Source organism: Phytophthora infestans, genomic scaffold, assembly GCF_000142945.1.
Source record: "Phytophthora infestans T30-4 supercont1.4 genomic scaffold, whole genome shotgun sequence".
Lineage (NCBI taxonomy): Eukaryota > Oomycota > Peronosporomycetes > Peronosporales > Peronosporaceae > Phytophthora > Phytophthora infestans.
In genome coordinates this window covers 274,603-292,457 of record NW_003303755.1, presented here as the reverse complement: position 1 = coordinate 292,457, position 17,855 = coordinate 274,603, and the positions used below count along the sequence as shown (strand labels likewise).

The window sequence follows — 17,855 nt, the reverse complement described above, 5'->3', positions numbered from 1 at the left end:
CACCCATTTCTGAAGTACTTCCACGAGAATTGGCACAATTGCAGACACATGTGGAGTGAATTTGGTCGTGTAGACGTCCCTCATTTGGGAAACACGACAAACAACAGGTACTGAGGCGTTTTTGTGCTGTCTCAAGTTCTAATTGCTAACTGTTGACTTGTATAACGACTTAGGTTGGAGGCGGCATGGGGCCACTTGAAGGACGTGCTGAAGTCTACGATGGCGCTCGATGAGTGCGTGGATACTCTGCAGTTCTTGCAGTCTATTGCGGAGATGGAGTATGCGAAGAAAATGACAGACGTTGGACACATGCGTTACGCTGGAGCTGATGCAAGTTATCAAAAGAGTTTGTCAGCACGCCTACAAACTGGTGGAAAAGCAGTATCGCGTTGCTAATGATCGCAAGACTACGTATACAACGCGCGAACTACAATCTTACATGATCGAGATGGTGTCCGCAGTTGACACGAGTCGAAAGTATCATCTTGATAATAGGGTGCGTGAATTGTTTTGTCCACAATGGCTGAATGGTATCAATACTTATTGAATGGTTATTCTGACTTGACAGACGTATCACTGTTCGTGTATTTTCATGAGGACAGAGCTGCTTCCCTGTCGTCATGCTATACACTGGCGTTTACTTTGTGGAAAAAGCCCCATTCCAGTCAAGCACATCCACCCAGATATCATGGTGTTTATCCAGATGCTGGAAAGTCTTAAGCGCTTTGAGTCCATTGCAACGGATGGAGAGGCACCTTTCGTTTCTGTATGGCCAGATCGGCTCTCTCAACTGGATCCTCTTTCGCAGATTTCTGAGATACATGACGGTGGAGCAGCAAATTCCGGTGACACCAGTGAGCCTCCAACTGCAATCGCCGACGCTATCTACAACAATGAGGATGAGATACAGCGTGAGGGCGACCTCGAGGAACCTGACGATACTTTGGGTCGCGGTGGGCCTATGGTGGCTCAATCACCAAGTCACTCACGTGATGTGTCACCTTGTTCAAGTCACACGGGTCACACGATAGAGGTGACGGATAGCAACAGTCACTCTGGAGGCGCCAGTCACTCCGACGAAGTGACGAGTGATGCGCAAGGTTTCCCCGATCAATCTGAGATGCGGGACGAGCGGAGTATTGTGGGGCTATCACATTCGAGCTATGACGAGACAAAACAAGTAGCACCTCCAGCAAAGAGAGCGCTTTCAGATAGCGGACATCCCAGCTCCAGTTCAAGTGAGGAATGCTCATTCTTCGTCTCGAAAAGCACCAAAAGCCGCGGTCAGCCCAAGATACGAAAGAACCAGAAGCGACAAGTGAAGAAGCAACGAATGGTGAGCTCTCTGAAGGAAGCCAAACAGCTCGTGCAAGGGACGTTGACGCCGGTTATCACGCTAAGCAATGTGGCCAGAGTGTTGAAGTCGACATACAGTTACGAATCCACATACGAGTTCCTCTCCAAATTATCGGTAAAGACGGTGGGCCCCAGGAAACAAGTAATAGCGAAGATGGTAGCCCCCAGTGAGGCCCTGAGCAGCGTCAAGTTCGTGTTCACCGAGCAATTCACGCATAAATGCAGAATTTTTTTGGAAACGTACAGAGAGGCACTACCAGATCCGAAGTCACCCGTAGGTGTTCGTCTCGCTAAGATCGGGGTCATCAGCGAGGACCAAGTGCAAGTAATGGTGGAGTACCATCACACGATGAAGGCTTTGGAGGCAGTGTCTGATACAATTGAGTGGATGGCAGCTACGTCGCTAAACAGACTGGATATTCCAGAAGGTCTCAATGAGTATGTTGAGCTAGATAAGACCAAGGCTACCACAGCGCTGCAGCAGATTGTCTTGCCAATCTCACGCTTGACACCGTTCGGAATGGTCTCGAATGAATCCGTTCTGCTGCTAAGAGAAGACCTATGGCGGAACGACGACTGCATGAAGCACGTATCCAAGAAGAGCATGCACACGTTGGTATTATTTCGCCAGGCGTTACCGGTACGGATGACCCTGAAACGTAGGAGAAGGTCATCAGCGGCTCCGATCCATTCCAAGAGCACAACACGCATGTGTTGCTGCCAATTCATATCAACAGAAACCTTTGGTGCGGTGCAGTCTTTGACTTCAAGTCCACACCAAACCGGATCACAGTATTTGACCCCCAGCAGAAGCCAAAGCAACTTGAAACGTGTGAAGACATTGTCAAGAAAATCTTTCCAGAGATAGTAGCCAAAATGGATTGGAAACGAGAAGTGTGGCAGAAGCAGACAGATGGACACAATTGCAGACCTCTTGTTCTCCTGTTTTTTGAGAGCATTGTGCGTGACGTCGTTCTCCCGAAGTCGCCATCGAAGGCACTCCTTCGGTACTACAGGATGAGATATCTACTGAAGTCACTGCATGTTTAGGAGATACGTTAGCACACTGCAAAAGTTGCGTAATTCATTCAGTTCATGCATCAACCGGGTTTCTTTACGATGTTCAACACTTTCTGGTACATGAAGCTATACATCAGAATGTCATTAGGGCCTCCGTTGATCTCATTACTTCCACATCGGACTCACGGACTCACGTTGATTTCCTTACTTCCACATCGGACTCACGGACTCACTTGCGAAAAAATGACAAGTCATGTGTACAATCTGGCAACACGCAGACTTCATCGTATTCCTTCGACATTCGCACGACATTTGACGATTGCGCAACCACGTCCACACCCTCAATAATGTCTACAAACGATGAAATTTTGGAAATACATTCGGTATTTTATTCTCTTTGTGTGGCTTTGTGTAGGTACACAACCGAATATGGTGACATTTATACGCACTTAAGTACGAAGTCACATAACCATTGTGTGACTCTAACATCGTTCTAAAAAAAAGTCAAATCGCTGTTATAGTAAAAAAACGAATCTTTTTTATCCACTGATTTTTTTTTCTTAAAAGGAAATTAAGATTTTAGAATCCCGGTGGATTAACTAGCTCCGTTATTGGTCTAGTTTTAAGAGCGCTACATAATGAGCGCGACAGAGTGCTCTGCGCTCTTGTCAAGTGTGCCCTGCCAATAGAAAGGGCAGTGGACAATAAACACTTTTGACTCAAAAGTTTTGAGCTCTTCTAAATTTGATAAGTAAAAATTTAGATGTAGTGTAGAAACGAGCCGGTTCAATTCCCGCATCCTGATACGCACAGGCTGCCATTCGCCAACACGCGCTGAAGTCCCCAAGCGCTTGGTGCCAATAGACCGCAGTCATGATGGATGCCCTGCACAGTATGCACGTGCTGCTAGGCTCCATGTGCTTCTTCGCGTTGGTTTTCCACATCGCCAACCGCCTGTCCGACCGCTACGTCAAAGTGTATCGGGACTTCTCTATCCCAGAACAGGGTGACTGGTGCTCGCGGTACGACGTCTCTGTTTACTCGCTACTTGATAGGCTGCTAACATGTTGCTGCCCATTCATAGAGTGAACTCGACGATCCACGCGCTAGTGATCGCAACAGGAATGACCTACAGCTTCATGCAGCAGCAGTGGGACGACGACCTGCTACCAACCAAGGAGACGCCTATGCACCTGGCAACCATACTCTTCTCCTTCTGTACGAGGCAATAAACAGTTTATATTGTGTTCATTATTGCTGACGGCCGACTCATGTTTGCTACAGCTTGTGGCTACTTCCTGTTCGACCTGTTTGTGCTGGTGCTGTGGCAAGTTCCACTCTGGAGAGTCTTTGTCATCCACCACATTGTGGCTGCGTACGTCATCCGGAGGCATATTCCTACTTCCCCTCAGTATAAATTACTGCTCTTGCTGTCTATAGATTGCCTTATCTGATCTTCACTACGCACGCTGGCTGCGGTATGGACCTGTATCTCTTGCAACTCTTCCTCATGGTCGAGTTCGCCGTTATCCCGCTCAACATCACCACCTTCATGGAGCAGCTGGGCTACGGCAAGACCAAGACCCACGAGTTCTTCTTCTACACGACGTACGTGTTTTGGTTCGTGGCGCGTGTACTGCTGCCTCTGTACAACGTCTACGTGCTCTGGACCAAAATCATTCCAGGCGCTGGAGCTGCACCTTTGTGCACTGTGCCGGCAGCTTTCTGCGGCCACATCATCGCCGCATTCTGCATCGGTGTATTCATCTTTGTGTGGACTCCTGACGTCTTGGCCAAGTGGCGAGTGCCCGTGCTGCAGATGGACGAATACCCGGACTACAAGCTGACAATGCGCCAGTCGATGACGCCTCGCTCGAATCCGATCTTTACGCCGACTGACGGGACTGATAAGTGGGGCGCGAACTATGGTTCCGTGTCAGGCAGTACTCGAGATCCTCAATGGACTCCCAAGTCGATCGTGTAAGCTGTAACGGACCCGTGTTGCACGCCTCGAATGTGCTTCGTGGATGTCCTGTTCAGTATCAATCAATGAGGCAGTAGTGCTAGGTATATGTAATTTAATGGATGTAGGAGGCTCAAATGGCGTGTTACTGTACCAGCAGAACATGGCAAGCTCGTGTCCGGCTGTAGCGGTCGCGTATCAAACTTCCCCCGTGTTTTGACAATCCAATCCACATCGAGTCATTACTAAGCAGAACAAGAATATCTACGCTAAGCTATGCTTGTGTGGTCATTCTACGGTCTTCGACTTCGCTTTTGTGCACGGTTTCTTCGGCAGGACGATGAACGAACGCTAGCGATGATGATGGTTGCTCCAATGACGCTGTGCAAGCTAACGTGCTCCCCGAGCAGTACCGTGTCCCAGAACAGCACGAACACGACGTCGAGGTAGCGCATGACCGAAGCAATACCTGCGTTGGACTGCTGGAAGCCCATCGTTAGGAAAACTTGACCAACGAAGGCAAACAGACCGCTTCCGAGCAGCGCAACTATGAGATTGATCTCGGCGGGCAGGGAAAAGCTCTGATGGTACAGAACAAGCACCAACGTTATTCACTGATCTAACATCCAGCAACCGAGGTGACTTTGCTACCTACCACACCAAAATACCACAGCGTCGCGAGTGCGTATAGCAGCCCAAAGAGCAGGAAGTAGTGGTTAATGACCACGTAGTTCAGCTCTTTCAACTGGCGCATCGTGATATACGACGAAGCTTGCATCACAGAGCCACCGAGTGCACAAATAATCGCCAGTGATGGCATTTCCTTAGACTCGTCTGTACCAAACAAGAACGCTGGTCTGGTGACGAACATCACGCCAATAAACGACACCAGGCAACTGATGAAGTTGAGGTACTCAATCGCTTCACCCAGCACCAACGCACCCTATCAGTAGTGCCATAGCAAAAAAAGATAACTAGTAGTAAGCGTAGCATTCGAACACTCTTCCACCACCAAGCTCTCACCAGCATAAAGGTTACGATTGGACTCGTGAAGATCAGCACCACTGCGTCTGTCAATACCATTTGTGCCATTGCGTAGAATTGGAAGCTGATTCCAGCAGTACCGAAGAAACAGCGCCAGAAGAGCACGTTACGGTGCTTCGACGCCACCATTAATGTGATGTTCCTGCGGTAGACGAGTACCAAGTTGAGCAGCCATGCTATAATGGAGCGCCATAACACTGTTTCGTGCGACGTCACGTGGCGACTCGCGTACTTGACACATACGCGCATGAGACTGAGGTTGAAGGCGGCGAAGGAAATGCAGCCTAGTGCCAGTGTTCGTGGCGATTGCCATGCCCCGACGCCTCCAAATCGAGTAACAGGTTTGGCGAGCGACAGACACGTCTCAACGGCGCTCTGAGCCTCGTAAGCCACGCTCTCGTCGTCATCCTCCACTCGCACGCGGACAACGGGACCCGACTTAGCTGCGGGCCTGAAGGGGGCGATTATGACGGGTGCGCTAGGTGTGGTTCACCAAGACGAGCACTGAGCTGCTTGCTTTGCATGACACCTGCAATAAGACACGCAAAAAAAACTGAACTCTTCACCTGTAAGAGTTTGTTTTGTTGAATTGAATAATGTTTCGATCTTTCATTTTGTCAATTACTTGCTGTCCTGATAGCCTGTTATAATGAATTAGTAAAGAGGAAACGATTTGAATGGGCTTTGTGCAAGTTGAAGTGGGCAGTTCACTTTTTGGTGACTGCTTGGCGCATGACGATGACGGAGGCGCCGCTTATAATGATGGCGGCCCCGATTACGCTGTAGAGGTTCACGGTCTCACCCAGCACCAGTGCGTCCAGACACATGACGAATACCACGTCAAAGTAGCGCATGACGGACGCGATCCCGGCCTTGACGGTCTGAAATCCTTTCGTGAGGAACCATTGTCCTATCAACGAGAAGAAGGCACATCCGAAGATGGAGAATAGGAATCCTGGCTCCGTCGGTAGCTCCAGTTTCTGCATATACGAAAAAAAGGGAGTAACTAAATTAGAATTCCTTACAGCTCGTCCGTAGTGCTCAACGTACCACCCCGAGCACCCAAACAATAAATATCGCGTAGAAAGACCCGAACATGAGGAAATAGTGGGTCACCAGCAAATTATCGAGATCCTTCATCTTTCGCATCGCGATGTAAACAATGGCTTGCGATAGGGACGAGCCCATAGCACAGACGATGGCGAGTAATGGTGCGCTGCTGCCTGTAACTTGCGAAGGGAACAGAATTGCCGGCCTCGTGACGAACAGCACCCCAATAAAAGAGGTGACTCCACCAATGAGATCCACGTAGTCGATGGCTTCTCCGAGAACGACCGCCGCCTTAGTAAACACACAAGATAGTAAGAAATCATTAGGGTACACTACCCACGTCGCCATGCCGGCGTACCAAAAAGAAGGTGAAAATTGGTGATGTGAAAATGATCACAATGGCGTCAGTTAGCGGCATGTTCGACATGGCGTAGAACGACAGTGTGGTCCCCACCGTCCCGACCAAGCAGCGCAAGAAAAGAACGAATCGATCTTTTCGTCCGACAAACAGGTTTGTTTTCTTGAAGTGTACCCACACCTACAGTTAAATCACGATTAATACGTACAGCAATGTTTGTGAAAAGCAAAAGTAACAGTGACAACGTACACAGTTCATTGCCAGTCCGATCAGCATGCGCCAAAGCACGATGATGTGGGAGTTGGCGTAGCGACTGGCACGTTTCACGCACACCGCGACGATACTGAAGGTGAGCGCTGCGACGATGATATACCCCAGACCTCCTACTTTTTCCAGGCCCCAGAAACCACGTGATGTCGACGGGAGGACGACGGTGACAATTTCACTCTCATTGGTTTTAGAGATTTCTTCACGGGAGCTGTCGGATTTCAGCAACGGCAGATCATCTCGAATAGTATCGCAATCCTCCTTGGTTGCAGACTTTTTGGGCGATTTCTTGGCAGGGCTCGCATCGTTTCCCTTAAGCTGTGGGGGTAGTGGGGTCACTATCGCCCGTCCGTGTGCACCACTGCGAAGAAGCATGAGCACCAACTTATCAAGTTTTCGTCGACTGTCGAAGAGCACCTTCGACTGAAGTGTTACCGAGTGGCAGATAATTCAGAAGTGGTCTTATACACTTGGCACCAACTTCAGCAGAGGCACGTCGAACATATTTAATCAAGTGACGAAGGATTTTGACAGATTCTTATCGTGTCCACTCAACCCACCAACGGTTCAAACACCGAATTTTTCCTTCTATTATTATCAAGGTCACGCGTGCACAACTACTTTCGGAGGCGCTGGAAAGCGTCCCCTTCAGACTTCTCAACGATCTTATCGGCACTCGAGCTCATCTTCGAAATTTGCCAGTTGCTGATTATTATTCTCATAACTATCAAATTATATTTCGACAGAAACACGAAACCGAAAAACGTGACAATCTGGCTGCTGTACTATTCGTGAGAATATTCCGCTGTTGCAGTCTTACGCTCCAACCTGTTTCAAACCCACTTGCTATTAAAGTTCTTTTTGGTAAAGCTAAGACGATGAGCTCTACGCTTAGAAAAAAAAAAACAGCTTTCTTCTACCTTTCCTTCAAGTAAATGGGAGTTTATTCATTCCGGTTCAATTTTTCTTTCCCAAATTCTATTGCTTCTCACGGGCTCGGCGCAGAACAATCATCGAAACGCCAGCCATGATAATTCCAGCTCCAAGAAGGCTCAGAACGTTAACGCTCTCGCCCAAAATCAGCACATCCATGGCAACGACGAAGACCACGTCGAAGTAGCGCATCACCGATGCGATTCCTGCTTGTTCGAGCTGAAATCCCTTGGTCATGAATACCTGGCCGATAAAAGAAAAGAATCCGCTGCCGAAGAGTGCGAACAGAAATGTCGACTCTAGAGGAACCGTCATTTTCTATAGCGTTTCATCAATCAAGGTTAGTCAGTCTGCAAGAACAATGCTGACAGAAGAGAAATTACTTACTACTCCCAGAATCAACAGCGTCATGATCGAGGTAATTGTTCCGAATACGAAGAAGTAGTGGATAGCGACGAGATGGTCGACCTTGCTCAGTCGTCGAAGTAAGATGTAGACCACTGCCGATGTCATCGAACCGCCAATAGCGCAATATACCGCGAGCGGTGGTGCTTCCTTAGTGACATTATTGGCTGGAAACAGGAATGCAGGTCTTGTCACGAACATGACGCCAAGAAAAGACGTGATTCCTGCTAGAAGATCGATCTGGTTGATCTTTTCCCCTAGAAAAGCAGCACCCTAGGAGCCAATGACCTTATTAGAACCAGCTGAAATGACCCTCAGCGCATAAGAGATGTATGTGCTCACCAAAAAGAAAGTAAAGATCGGACTGGTCAAGATGATCACAGTTGCGTCAGTCAGCACCATCTTCGACATTGCATAGAACTGGATGTTAACGCCTATTGTCCCCACAATACATCGGAACAACAGAAGGCCGCGATACTTGGGCTCCACAACCAGCTTCCGTTTCTTGTATCGAGCCCATACCTGCACAATGATGGTGCGCGTATTTGAGCAATAATACTTAAGAAACGAGAACATGTGGAAGACTCACATAATTGAGCACGAGCGCTATGATCATTCGCCAAAAGACTGTTTCGTGCGATGTCGCTCGGTGGCTAGCGTACTTAATGCAGATCGACGCAATGCTGAAGTTTAATCCGGCAAAGACAATGAATCCGAGTCCTTTTGCTCGCTTCATGCTCAGCATACCAACGCGCTTGACCGGAACTGACGCATCATCGATTTCACTCTTGGCGGCTGGGTTGTCAGAGCTGGATGCTTTCAACAGGGGTTGGTTGTCATTTTCAAGTTCATTGGCAAGTTTTGATTTCGGCTCGGGAATGCAGCGAGGGGCATCGGGTGGGAGTGGCTGCACTGCAGTTGTAGATCGATTGTTTGTCAGGGCCATCTTTTAAACTTAGATAAGCAAAGGTACAGTAGCAGTCGAAGCCCGATTGGCTCTGGAAGTGCTCGATACCAGGTCGATCTGCGAATGATCTTTGGTAGCTCGTGATGCCACACAACTATTTTCAGTATTTGCTATTAATAGAAGCGGTTCTTCCAATCGGCGAGATGAGATGGCCAGTTTTTTTTTTTTTTTTTCAGACCTATTCGTGGCCTTTTAATCAGTTGCTCCGATCTTTTTTTTTTCATTAACGGATAGCTACATAGTAGCGTTTGCGGTTCTTATCCATTCTATTCGCGAGCATCCCAGACTAGAGCAACTCAGATCGATAAGTTATCGATCTGGGATAACGGCGCATTATTTGACGCCTTGTACCGTTGCGACGTATACATATATAGAGCAAATTCACCGCAGAAATTGATGCTTGGGGGTCGCGTCGCGTCACGCGGGTCATTTTGCTTTCTGCCCGTGACGACGTTTCGGAATGATCCTGGGTCTGGTGAAGAAGGATCTTTGTCTTGTCAAGCGTTGCTCAGGAAATCAGTGTAGATTTTGCTAGCTCAGGCCAAGATATGAGTTGGAAGAAGGTTGAATTCAAGGGCAGCGACAGCATTGATCGCTTGCAACGTATCCAGAGTTTGTGCTCCTCATCGGATCCCAAGCTCGACGGCATTCTGATCATCGGAGGCGTAGATAGTTTCCACTCACAGGCGTCTCAAGCAGCTCTAAAGTACCTTTTCCTCGGTAATTCGGGTCAAGAACTCCTAGGTGAGCAGGTGATCCTGCAGGAACACGAACGTCTGGATGATGTGGTTCTACTCATCTGTACACAACGAGTGTTCGTCTTTTACTCGTCTGAGAGCGACGCAGCCGTGAAAATCCTGCCGGTAATTTCCAAGTGGCGGCACGTGACGGAGTATGTTGTTCATGACGGGATGGAACCAGATGAGCTGGAAGAGCGCAAAATTGGCGCCTTCAAGAGCATGATGACGGGTATCAACTGTGTGGGGGTGCCCTTTGGGACGGACCAGAACGGTATCAATCTGCAAGACACGATGCTGCCCGAAAAGTGGCCGTTGGTTCAATCGTACGGACTCGAAGGTGGCGAATCCAGTGGCAAAGGATTCCTCTCTATGAACCACCGAGTGGTGAATGTTTCTCGACAAATGATGCACGTTATGGCACAACTCGATACGTTTAGTGCCAAGCGAGTTGTCCAGGAGAGCCAAGTGTTGATAGCTCATCACTTTGACGAGTTCCTGCTGAAACTAGACCATGAATCGCCTGGTGTACGCAAGTCGGAGAGTGATTTGGGCGAGGACCTGTTGAGCTTTTACGAGTTTGGAACGATGCAGTATAGTGCTCGTGGCTTGAAAACTACTCCGAGCAGAGGTAGTCAAGTGCTATTTGGCGTGAGGACGAGCTCGCTGACAGAAACGTCATCTCCCAAGGCGTTTCTTGCGAATTCGGGTGTGAAGGAAGACATTCCAGCGACGCACATGGTCGTACAGGCTGAAGACCCATTCACGGGGGTGCGATTCGCTCGCACTTACTTCTTGTCCTCGGGAAAAGTCTGCAATCGCGTTGTCGATGATGATGCGCTGGTGTCTTCTCTTGCTCAGTCCAACCCACACGTCGGGAAGACTGCGGTGGACACACAGACGCTGATCGAGATGTACGCACTGCTTGTACGTAGTTTCAAGACGGGAACATCCGAACTCGTTCGAGAGTGCATGGACGGCAAACTAGCGTCACTTGATCGATGTATCGAGTATGCACGTGCTGAAGCTATCCATTCTATAGTTCAAACGGATAAAGTCGAGTCTCAAATACTTGGATCAAACAGGTTCCCAACTAAATTCATCGATGACCAGCTCAGTCTGACTGCAGAAATCATGGATGCTCGAGGACAGCAGGTTGACTCCCTCACCGAAGGTGCGTGGACGCAAATATTTTCTTGTGTGAGGCACCTACTTACTCTTGTGCTGAAACTGTACAGACTGGTGTCTCTTGTACTGCTCCATGACATTAGCGGATATCCCCAGTGGTGCCGATCCAGCACTTCCGCTGGGCTCGCTTGTTATTGGAGACACCTTTTTGTTTCACGGTCGAGACTCTCGTAGCCTGGCAGAGCTTGATACTAAGCGATTTCTTCACGTTACCAAACCTTTTGCGAACTTCCGCTCGTGGATTCAAGCTGGAGAGGAGGCGGACGCTATTGATTTGTTGATGCGAGCACTTCAGTCTGAGTTTATTCTACAGAGTCGCTCCGTGTGTCTGGGTAAGGCCATCGACTCCGATTTCGAGGCCAACGAGGCACGGGATGTTCAAGTGTCAATGTCGTCCAAGGCCACTCTCCTCTTCAACAGCGAATTTCTACCAATCGTCCATGGCAACTGGAGAGTTTTCTCTGGCGGCTTTGTGTTCTCCTGTCCGAATTTCAACCCGATCGTCGTGTCAATTGAGCGAAGTGTCAAAAGCCTGACTATCTTGCCCTCATCATATGAAGAACTGGTGCTGCTGAAGTTGGAGTTCAAGCCAGATGAGCACAGTCAGTTGACACCGGTAAGTAGTAAACATCATAACTGTTCTGTTGCTTGTGCATCTGCTAAAACCAATTCTCTTCTGTAGCTATCGAACGCCATTCCGTTTACTTTGGATTGCCAAGATATTTACATCCCCATGCAGTCCGGTTCACGCTTCCAGGATGAAATTTTTCGCGCTCTTGAGGCGTGGAAAGACACCGCTGCCGCGTTGAACATTCCGATTTACCGAACGAGTGACTTGAGCGAAACGTTTGAAGGCGACACACCTCGAGATCACGAGGGCGCGAACTTCGACGTACCGAATCACGTGAAATCAACGTGCGAGCGGCTTGTACTGAAGCAAATATTTGTGGGTCAGGACGCTCGCACCGTAGAGATGTTCTTCCCACAACATTTTATCCCCAAAGACCCAAATGCAGTGACCACGCTTCCGAGATTAAATACAGAGGATATCAGCAGACTGATCGTGCCGGTTACCATCATGCTGGGGATCCCAGGAAGCGGTGTGCAGTCGTTGAGTCAGTCAGTGTGCCAGATTGCGTCCGCTAGTTTCGACTGGGTCCATATTAATGTCGATCTTCGGGACTTGGAGCTTTCCCAGCAGCAGAAAATGGAGACGTCTGGATACTTTGTGGTCGCTGACAAACTATCTCGAGAACTGGAGAGAGTCAAATCTACCGCCAAAACTCTGCGTCTACCTCCTCGAATCATGCTGAGTATCGTTGGATACTTGGATCCGATCACAGTAGTCTGTGCAGTGCGACGTGCTTTTGATAATGCCTCACTTCCAAGCAAAATTGGCGCTGTGATCAGTTGTGTGAGTGCGACAAACGTGTACTTACCTGATCCGCTGGCCACTCAAGCACCGTTCCCCAAAGTGTTTGACCAAATGACGGCTGGGTTTGTGACCCACACGGTGCTGACTAATAGTTCCGATGTTTCATCAGTGATCCTCCAGCGCCTACGCTTCCACATGGACCAAGTGAATCCATTCGCTGACGTAATGGTTCTTTCCCACGATGTATTCGAGGGACCTCTCACTCCCATACTTGCTGTAGATCGATTCGAAAGTGCGTATTACAAGCAGTACCGTAACACTCACTTCCGAGACTGGGACAGTACTGCGAGTAATAGCGCCGCTCCAGTGTTCACTCGATACGTGGCCGAGCTGGAGCTTGCTCATGCTCCTGTTAGCTACCGATTTGAGATTGTTCCTGGGATGGATTGGTCAAAGTTCTCGTATCTGGTCGCCAAGACGCTGACACCGTTTGCAGCAATGGCAAAGGCGACGGATCGAATTGATCCGATGGAGAGTAAAGCCACCAAAGGAATCCGAATTGCGCAGGCAATTGCTGTGGAAAAAGTGCGTCAGGATGGCCAGACGTCTGCTGCTACTTCATTTGCGGAAGGCGTTTTCTCAAACGGACAGTCCCGATCGTGCTGGTGTGTAGAAGGTCAAGTCGTATTCAAGGACGAACCCGGTTGCGTGTACGAATACCGTTCATCTGGCACTTTTGCTCGGCTTTGGGTTGACGCGGACCGTCTTCGTAACAAGGCGGAAAGTCTTCCGTCGCTGGAGTTGAAGATCACTGGACTAGGGCTGAACGCTGAAAAGTTACGTGATCACCTTCTCAACTGCTATGCTCATGCAGAGGCTTCACCTAGCCAAATTCGATCGAAGGCTTCGATCACTCTGGATGAGAAACGTGAGATCCAACGACAACATGTACGTATTGGGTGACACTTATAGAATGTGTCGCTGTTTATGTTGCTGACTGCGTCTTGATACAGGCAATGGATCCTCTTCCTGACGGCTACATGTTCGACGGCACCAACTACGTCGACTTTTTCGGGGGTCGGTACGAATTTCACCCGTGCATCGCTCAATTCATTGACGAGTACATCACGGCAGTAAATGACGACCGTAAGGCGACAAACCTCAAAGCTTTAGAAGAACGTGAGTCCCAGCAGTCGTTTGTCAGGCAAATGATGTAGGTCGAGTCATTCAGTCTGGTTTTACAGCGCTTTGCTATCCGTCGTTTAAGGAATGTATTAGACTTTATCAAACACCTGCTTCTTGTTGAAGTCTAAAAATCGGCAAAGTACTTGGCATCGTCTTCCGGGTCGATACTCTCAGCACTGGACAAGCTCTCTCTAGCCCCACCTTGGCCTGGAGAAGTACGAATTCGAGCTGGGTTGTAGTCTTTGTTGAAATCATACGGTACTGCCATCGAATCCGTGACACCCTCTTTCGACTCGAGCAGCGCCCAGTTGATGTCATTGAACCACGTATGATTCATCACCTGCAAGTCAATAAAGTTACCAACGAGCTTCCCTTTAGACGTAATACAAGAGTATATTGAGCTGTACCTCGACTGCCCCGTTCTTCCCAAGCCGCTCTCGAGGATTAATCTGTAGCAATGCACTAATATTTGCATTGTGAGCGCCACACACATAGCATTGTGTAAGCAGTTTCAGCAGCAATGGATGAATTACCGTATCAATGAATGTAGATCAGGGCTCAATGATCTTGCAAGCGTCTCAACTTGTCCGTCCGAAGTCTGGAATGGAGATTCCGCTGAACACGTAATCCGTGTGAAATACTGCTCCATTGTGCTGTCAGCCGGACACTGATACTCCCACGGTGGCCGCCCAACTACCATTTCATAGATAACGACACCCAGACTCCTGTAGTAATGAAAATAAACTTTAGGATCTCATCAGTTATCGGTCAATCTACATTTCACGTACCACCAGTCAACACCAAAGGCATAAGACTCCTTGAAAAACATTTCTGGCGCCATCACGTAGTGAGTGCCGCACACCGACTGTGTTCGTCCAGAGTAGTCGTCGACTTTTCCATCTGCGACAACCTTTCTGGACAACCCGAAGTCTATTACCTTGACAAATCCACTCTTCCCCACCAACACATTTCCACTCTTAAAATCTCGATGAACGTATCCTTGCGCGTGCAGATCTCGCAGCGCCAAGACCAGTTGCACCGCGAAAAACTTGGCTACGTGTTCCGGGAACCTCCCGGTGTCTCTGTACTTCCAAATACACTCGTACAGCGCTCGTCCTTCGATGTATTCCTGCAAAATCGACACTTCGGCCGTCGTTTCAAAAACCTGAAAGCCTCGACACAGGAACGGGCTCTTGATTTTGAGCAGAATCGACTTTTCCGCATCCAGACGCAATTTCTGCTGTTCTGTGACGATCTTTGCTCTTGGAATTCTTTTTATGGCTGCACCAAACAAGCAAAACGATTATGGTGATGATGCGTCACGCGATATGCCATTCGAATTGTAGCAATTGCAGCACTATACCAAAGAGCTGGGTCGAATTGCTACGTCGAACGAGAAATACACTGGACATTCAAGTGGTAGTCAATCTAGATCGTACCCTGAAACATTTAGCTGCAGCCATTATACTACTGAGCACGATGGCGACTGTGTACAGTGCTTACCTGGCGTAGCCGCCACGGCCAAGGAATTGGAGCTGTTCGAAGTCGTCCATGCTGGAAGATCGCAAAATAATTAGCTCGATCCGAAAATAAGAACTATTTTCGTTTCAAGAAGAATTTAATCCATAGGAGCAATTATTGAACTTATTGAATAAATTCTCTGCGATACGAAAATAAAAACTATTTTCGTTTCGCAGAGAATTGATATAATAAGTACAATAATTGCTTCAAATATAAACTCATCGTTTTTATTTGTATTTGTAAGAGCGAAAAGTTGCAGAAATATGGCGGCGGCGATGCGAGGACGCATGCGCAAGGAGATTGCAATGCTGGAGAGCGACCCACCATTCGGTACGTATCCTGAGTCTCGCCACCATAATATATACTTGATCTTGCGTCTTTAAAGTAGTATTCATTTCCTTACGCTCCAAATTGCGCTTTGCAGGTGTCAGCGCGTGGCCAAAAGACGACCAGATCGACCACCTGGAAGCGCGTACGCCAATTTCCCACACGTCAATATTCATTGAGGGTAATATTCATATTTTTTGCTAACGTTGTGATGCTGCACAGAAATTCTTGGTCCGGATGGGTCTCCGTATGAGAAGGGGGTGTTTCAGCTGGAGATCGAAATCCCAGAACGGTTGGCAGCTGTCGCTTGAGCTATTACCTCCTACCTGCTTCTTACGATGAAATTCTGTCGTAACTGGACAGGTACCCATTTGAGCCGCCGAAGGTTCGCTTCGTGACGCCTATCTACCATCCAAACATCGACGATGCAGGCAGAATTTGCCTCGACACACTCAAGATGCAGCCCAAGGCGAGAGGAGCACATCAATATTATTGTGGACAATGGCAGTGACGATTTTGTTGCTGTTTAAGCAGGGTTCTTGGCTGCCATCGGTCAATATTAGTACGCTGCTGACGACGATTCGTCTGCTCATGGGGGAGCCGAATGCAGATGACGGGCTGATGCCGGAGATCGTACGAATTTGTGACGGTTCTTTGACTATTGTGCCATGTTCTGTTGGATTGATGAATTTGTATTTCAATGAACTCCATAGGCCGACACTTTTAAGCACAATCGCGAGCTGTTTAACAGAAAAGCAACCGAGATGACTGTGCAGCATGCACGCAATGCACCAATTCGCCAACCAAAGCCTTCAGTTAAGACGACAACTGCTGTGTCTGGAGGAGACCAAATGGAAAGCGAAGAAAAAGATCCTCCTACTCAGGATACGCAGGCTGCGGAAGTTCCGTCAGAGCCGAGAGATTCGGTATCCTCAGACGATTCGTTCAGCGACGGCGACTCCTCTAGCGAAGAAAAGGATGATGATACTGCAGACACGGAAGCTTGGGATCCCGATCCACCCACAAAGCGAAGACGTCAAGAGTAGAAAAAAGAGTGGACAGAATATGACATTGTCGGGTTAGTGATATACTCTAACCGGCAAAGTAGCACTGTAACCAGAGATTGATAAAAGCTATGGTGACTACGTGTTCTGCAGTAAGCAGATGCCACTCTACAATTTTGTTATGGTAACATGGAGTTTATATGTACCACTGGAGACAGCGTGCTGTTTAAATCGTATTTCTAAATTCTAATAAAAGCAGTATTCGAACTTACGTTTTTGCGGGTAAGAGCATAAGACCTGGAAGGCATGGCTGGCCAACCCAACCCAACGGATAAGTAGCTTCCATCGAAGGCCTCTGTCGTTGGTGCAGACGTCCGCAACAGACTGACACGAGAGTAGCAACCACTGAAGCTGATTGGGAGTCGCAAAGGTCAGCTAAAATGGCAGGAACAACCACCAAAGCCAAGTGGAAGAGCGAAAAGACATTGCCACAGTCAAAACGAGAAGTACCAGCCATGCTCCAGCCGCTCGACTACACCCCAGCACCAAAGGAAACTATTGATCTCATGCAAGCGGGCAAGGTGCGAAGCAATTGCAATTTGAAGGTCTATTGAAGTTAATTATTCTTGTAACGAAATTACAGAGGCACAGCCAATGTGGAAAGCATATCAAGGCTCGCCCACACGTTCTTGAAAGATTACCAGCACCACAGGTAAATGCAGTAGAATCCGATTCGCTGGTTGATCAACACAAACGCTGAAACTTTGCTACGGAAGCAGCACAATGTTTGTGTGCAAAGCGATAAGAGCTGACAAGAACGCGGCCGTCTCGAGCTCGCCGCTTTGTTTTGAATCTAAGCCTGGTTAGATGTTTAATTTCCACTGAGAGTATTATGGTTTCGTCTACCAACTTCCCAAGTCAGTTCGCAATTTCCTCTCCTTGTTCCATGCAAGCTACTACACTCTCGATCTGCCCAACTAGCAAAAGCTCAGTGAAATGTCATTAACCGATTCTGCCCCTTTCGACAAAACAGGGTGAGGTAAGACACCACTGGAATGGGTCTAAATAATCCTCATAAAAATGATTCAAATTTAAATTATTAATTTTAAGCTTCAATTCATTGCTGAATTGCACCTATTCATATATGAATTCACA

At 48.2% G+C, this 17,855-nt stretch overlaps 7 protein-coding genes across 7 annotated transcripts; 3 read left to right on the top strand and 4 right to left on the bottom strand.

The window, feature by feature from the left end:
- Positions 1-3,647: 3,647 nt before the first annotated feature.
- On the top strand, positions 3,648-4,360 carry PITG_03054 (uncharacterized protein; the record flags this gene model as incomplete). The annotated part of the gene is made up of 3 exons (XM_002906109.1): positions 3,648-3,676; positions 3,722-3,751; positions 3,817-4,360. The coding sequence occupies 3 exons, from the start codon at positions 3,648-3,650 to the stop codon at positions 4,358-4,360; spliced, it is 603 nt and encodes a 200-aa protein (XP_002906155.1).
- Positions 4,361-4,958: 598 nt separating this feature from the next.
- Positions 4,959-5,632, bottom strand: PITG_03053 (Drug/Metabolite Transporter (DMT) Superfamily; the record flags this gene model as incomplete). The annotated part of the gene is made up of 2 exons (XM_002906108.1): positions 4,959-5,282; positions 5,363-5,632. 2 exons carry the CDS (start codon positions 5,630-5,632, stop codon positions 4,959-4,961), a joined length of 594 nt encoding a protein of 197 aa, XP_002906154.1.
- An 887-nt stretch (positions 5,633-6,519) lies between these two features.
- PITG_03052 (Drug/Metabolite Transporter (DMT) Superfamily) lies at positions 6,520-7,067 on the bottom strand (the record flags this gene model as incomplete). The annotated part of the gene is made up of 4 exons (XM_002906107.1): positions 6,520-6,523; positions 6,564-6,724; positions 6,792-6,971; positions 7,041-7,067. The coding sequence occupies 4 exons, from the start codon at positions 7,065-7,067 to the stop codon at positions 6,520-6,522; spliced, it is 372 nt and encodes a 123-aa protein (XP_002906153.1).
- Positions 7,068-8,036: 969 nt separating this feature from the next.
- PITG_03051 (Drug/Metabolite Transporter (DMT) Superfamily) lies at positions 8,037-9,342 on the bottom strand (the record flags this gene model as incomplete). Its single annotated transcript, XM_002906106.1, has 5 exons — positions 8,037-8,309; positions 8,379-8,669; positions 8,739-8,918; positions 8,986-9,133; positions 9,221-9,342. The coding sequence occupies 5 exons, from the start codon at positions 9,340-9,342 to the stop codon at positions 8,037-8,039; spliced, it is 1,014 nt and encodes a 337-aa protein (XP_002906152.1).
- Positions 9,343-9,809: 467 nt separating this feature from the next.
- On the top strand, positions 9,810-13,880 carry PITG_03050 (uncharacterized protein; the record flags this gene model as incomplete). Its single annotated transcript, XM_002906105.1, has 5 exons — positions 9,810-11,027; positions 11,214-11,274; positions 11,339-11,904; positions 11,971-13,611; positions 13,677-13,880. 5 exons carry the CDS (start codon positions 9,912-9,914, stop codon positions 13,878-13,880), a joined length of 3,588 nt encoding a protein of 1,195 aa, XP_002906151.1.
- Positions 13,881-14,377: 497 nt separating this feature from the next.
- On the bottom strand, positions 14,378-15,401 carry PITG_03049 (cAMP-dependent protein kinase catalytic subunit, putative; the record flags this gene model as incomplete). The annotated part of the gene is made up of 3 exons (XM_002906104.1): positions 14,378-14,573; positions 14,637-15,119; positions 15,352-15,401. 3 exons carry the CDS (start codon positions 15,399-15,401, stop codon positions 14,378-14,380), a joined length of 729 nt encoding a protein of 242 aa, XP_002906150.1.
- A 243-nt stretch (positions 15,402-15,644) lies between these two features.
- PITG_03048 (ubiquitin-conjugating enzyme E2, putative) lies at positions 15,645-16,742 on the top strand (the record flags this gene model as incomplete). Its single annotated transcript, XM_002906103.1, has 6 exons — positions 15,645-15,699; positions 15,794-15,841; positions 15,919-15,988; positions 16,060-16,081; positions 16,231-16,329; positions 16,410-16,742. 6 exons carry the CDS (start codon positions 15,645-15,647, stop codon positions 16,740-16,742), a joined length of 627 nt encoding a protein of 208 aa, XP_002906149.1.
- Between the last annotated feature and the right edge of the window lie 1,113 nt (positions 16,743-17,855).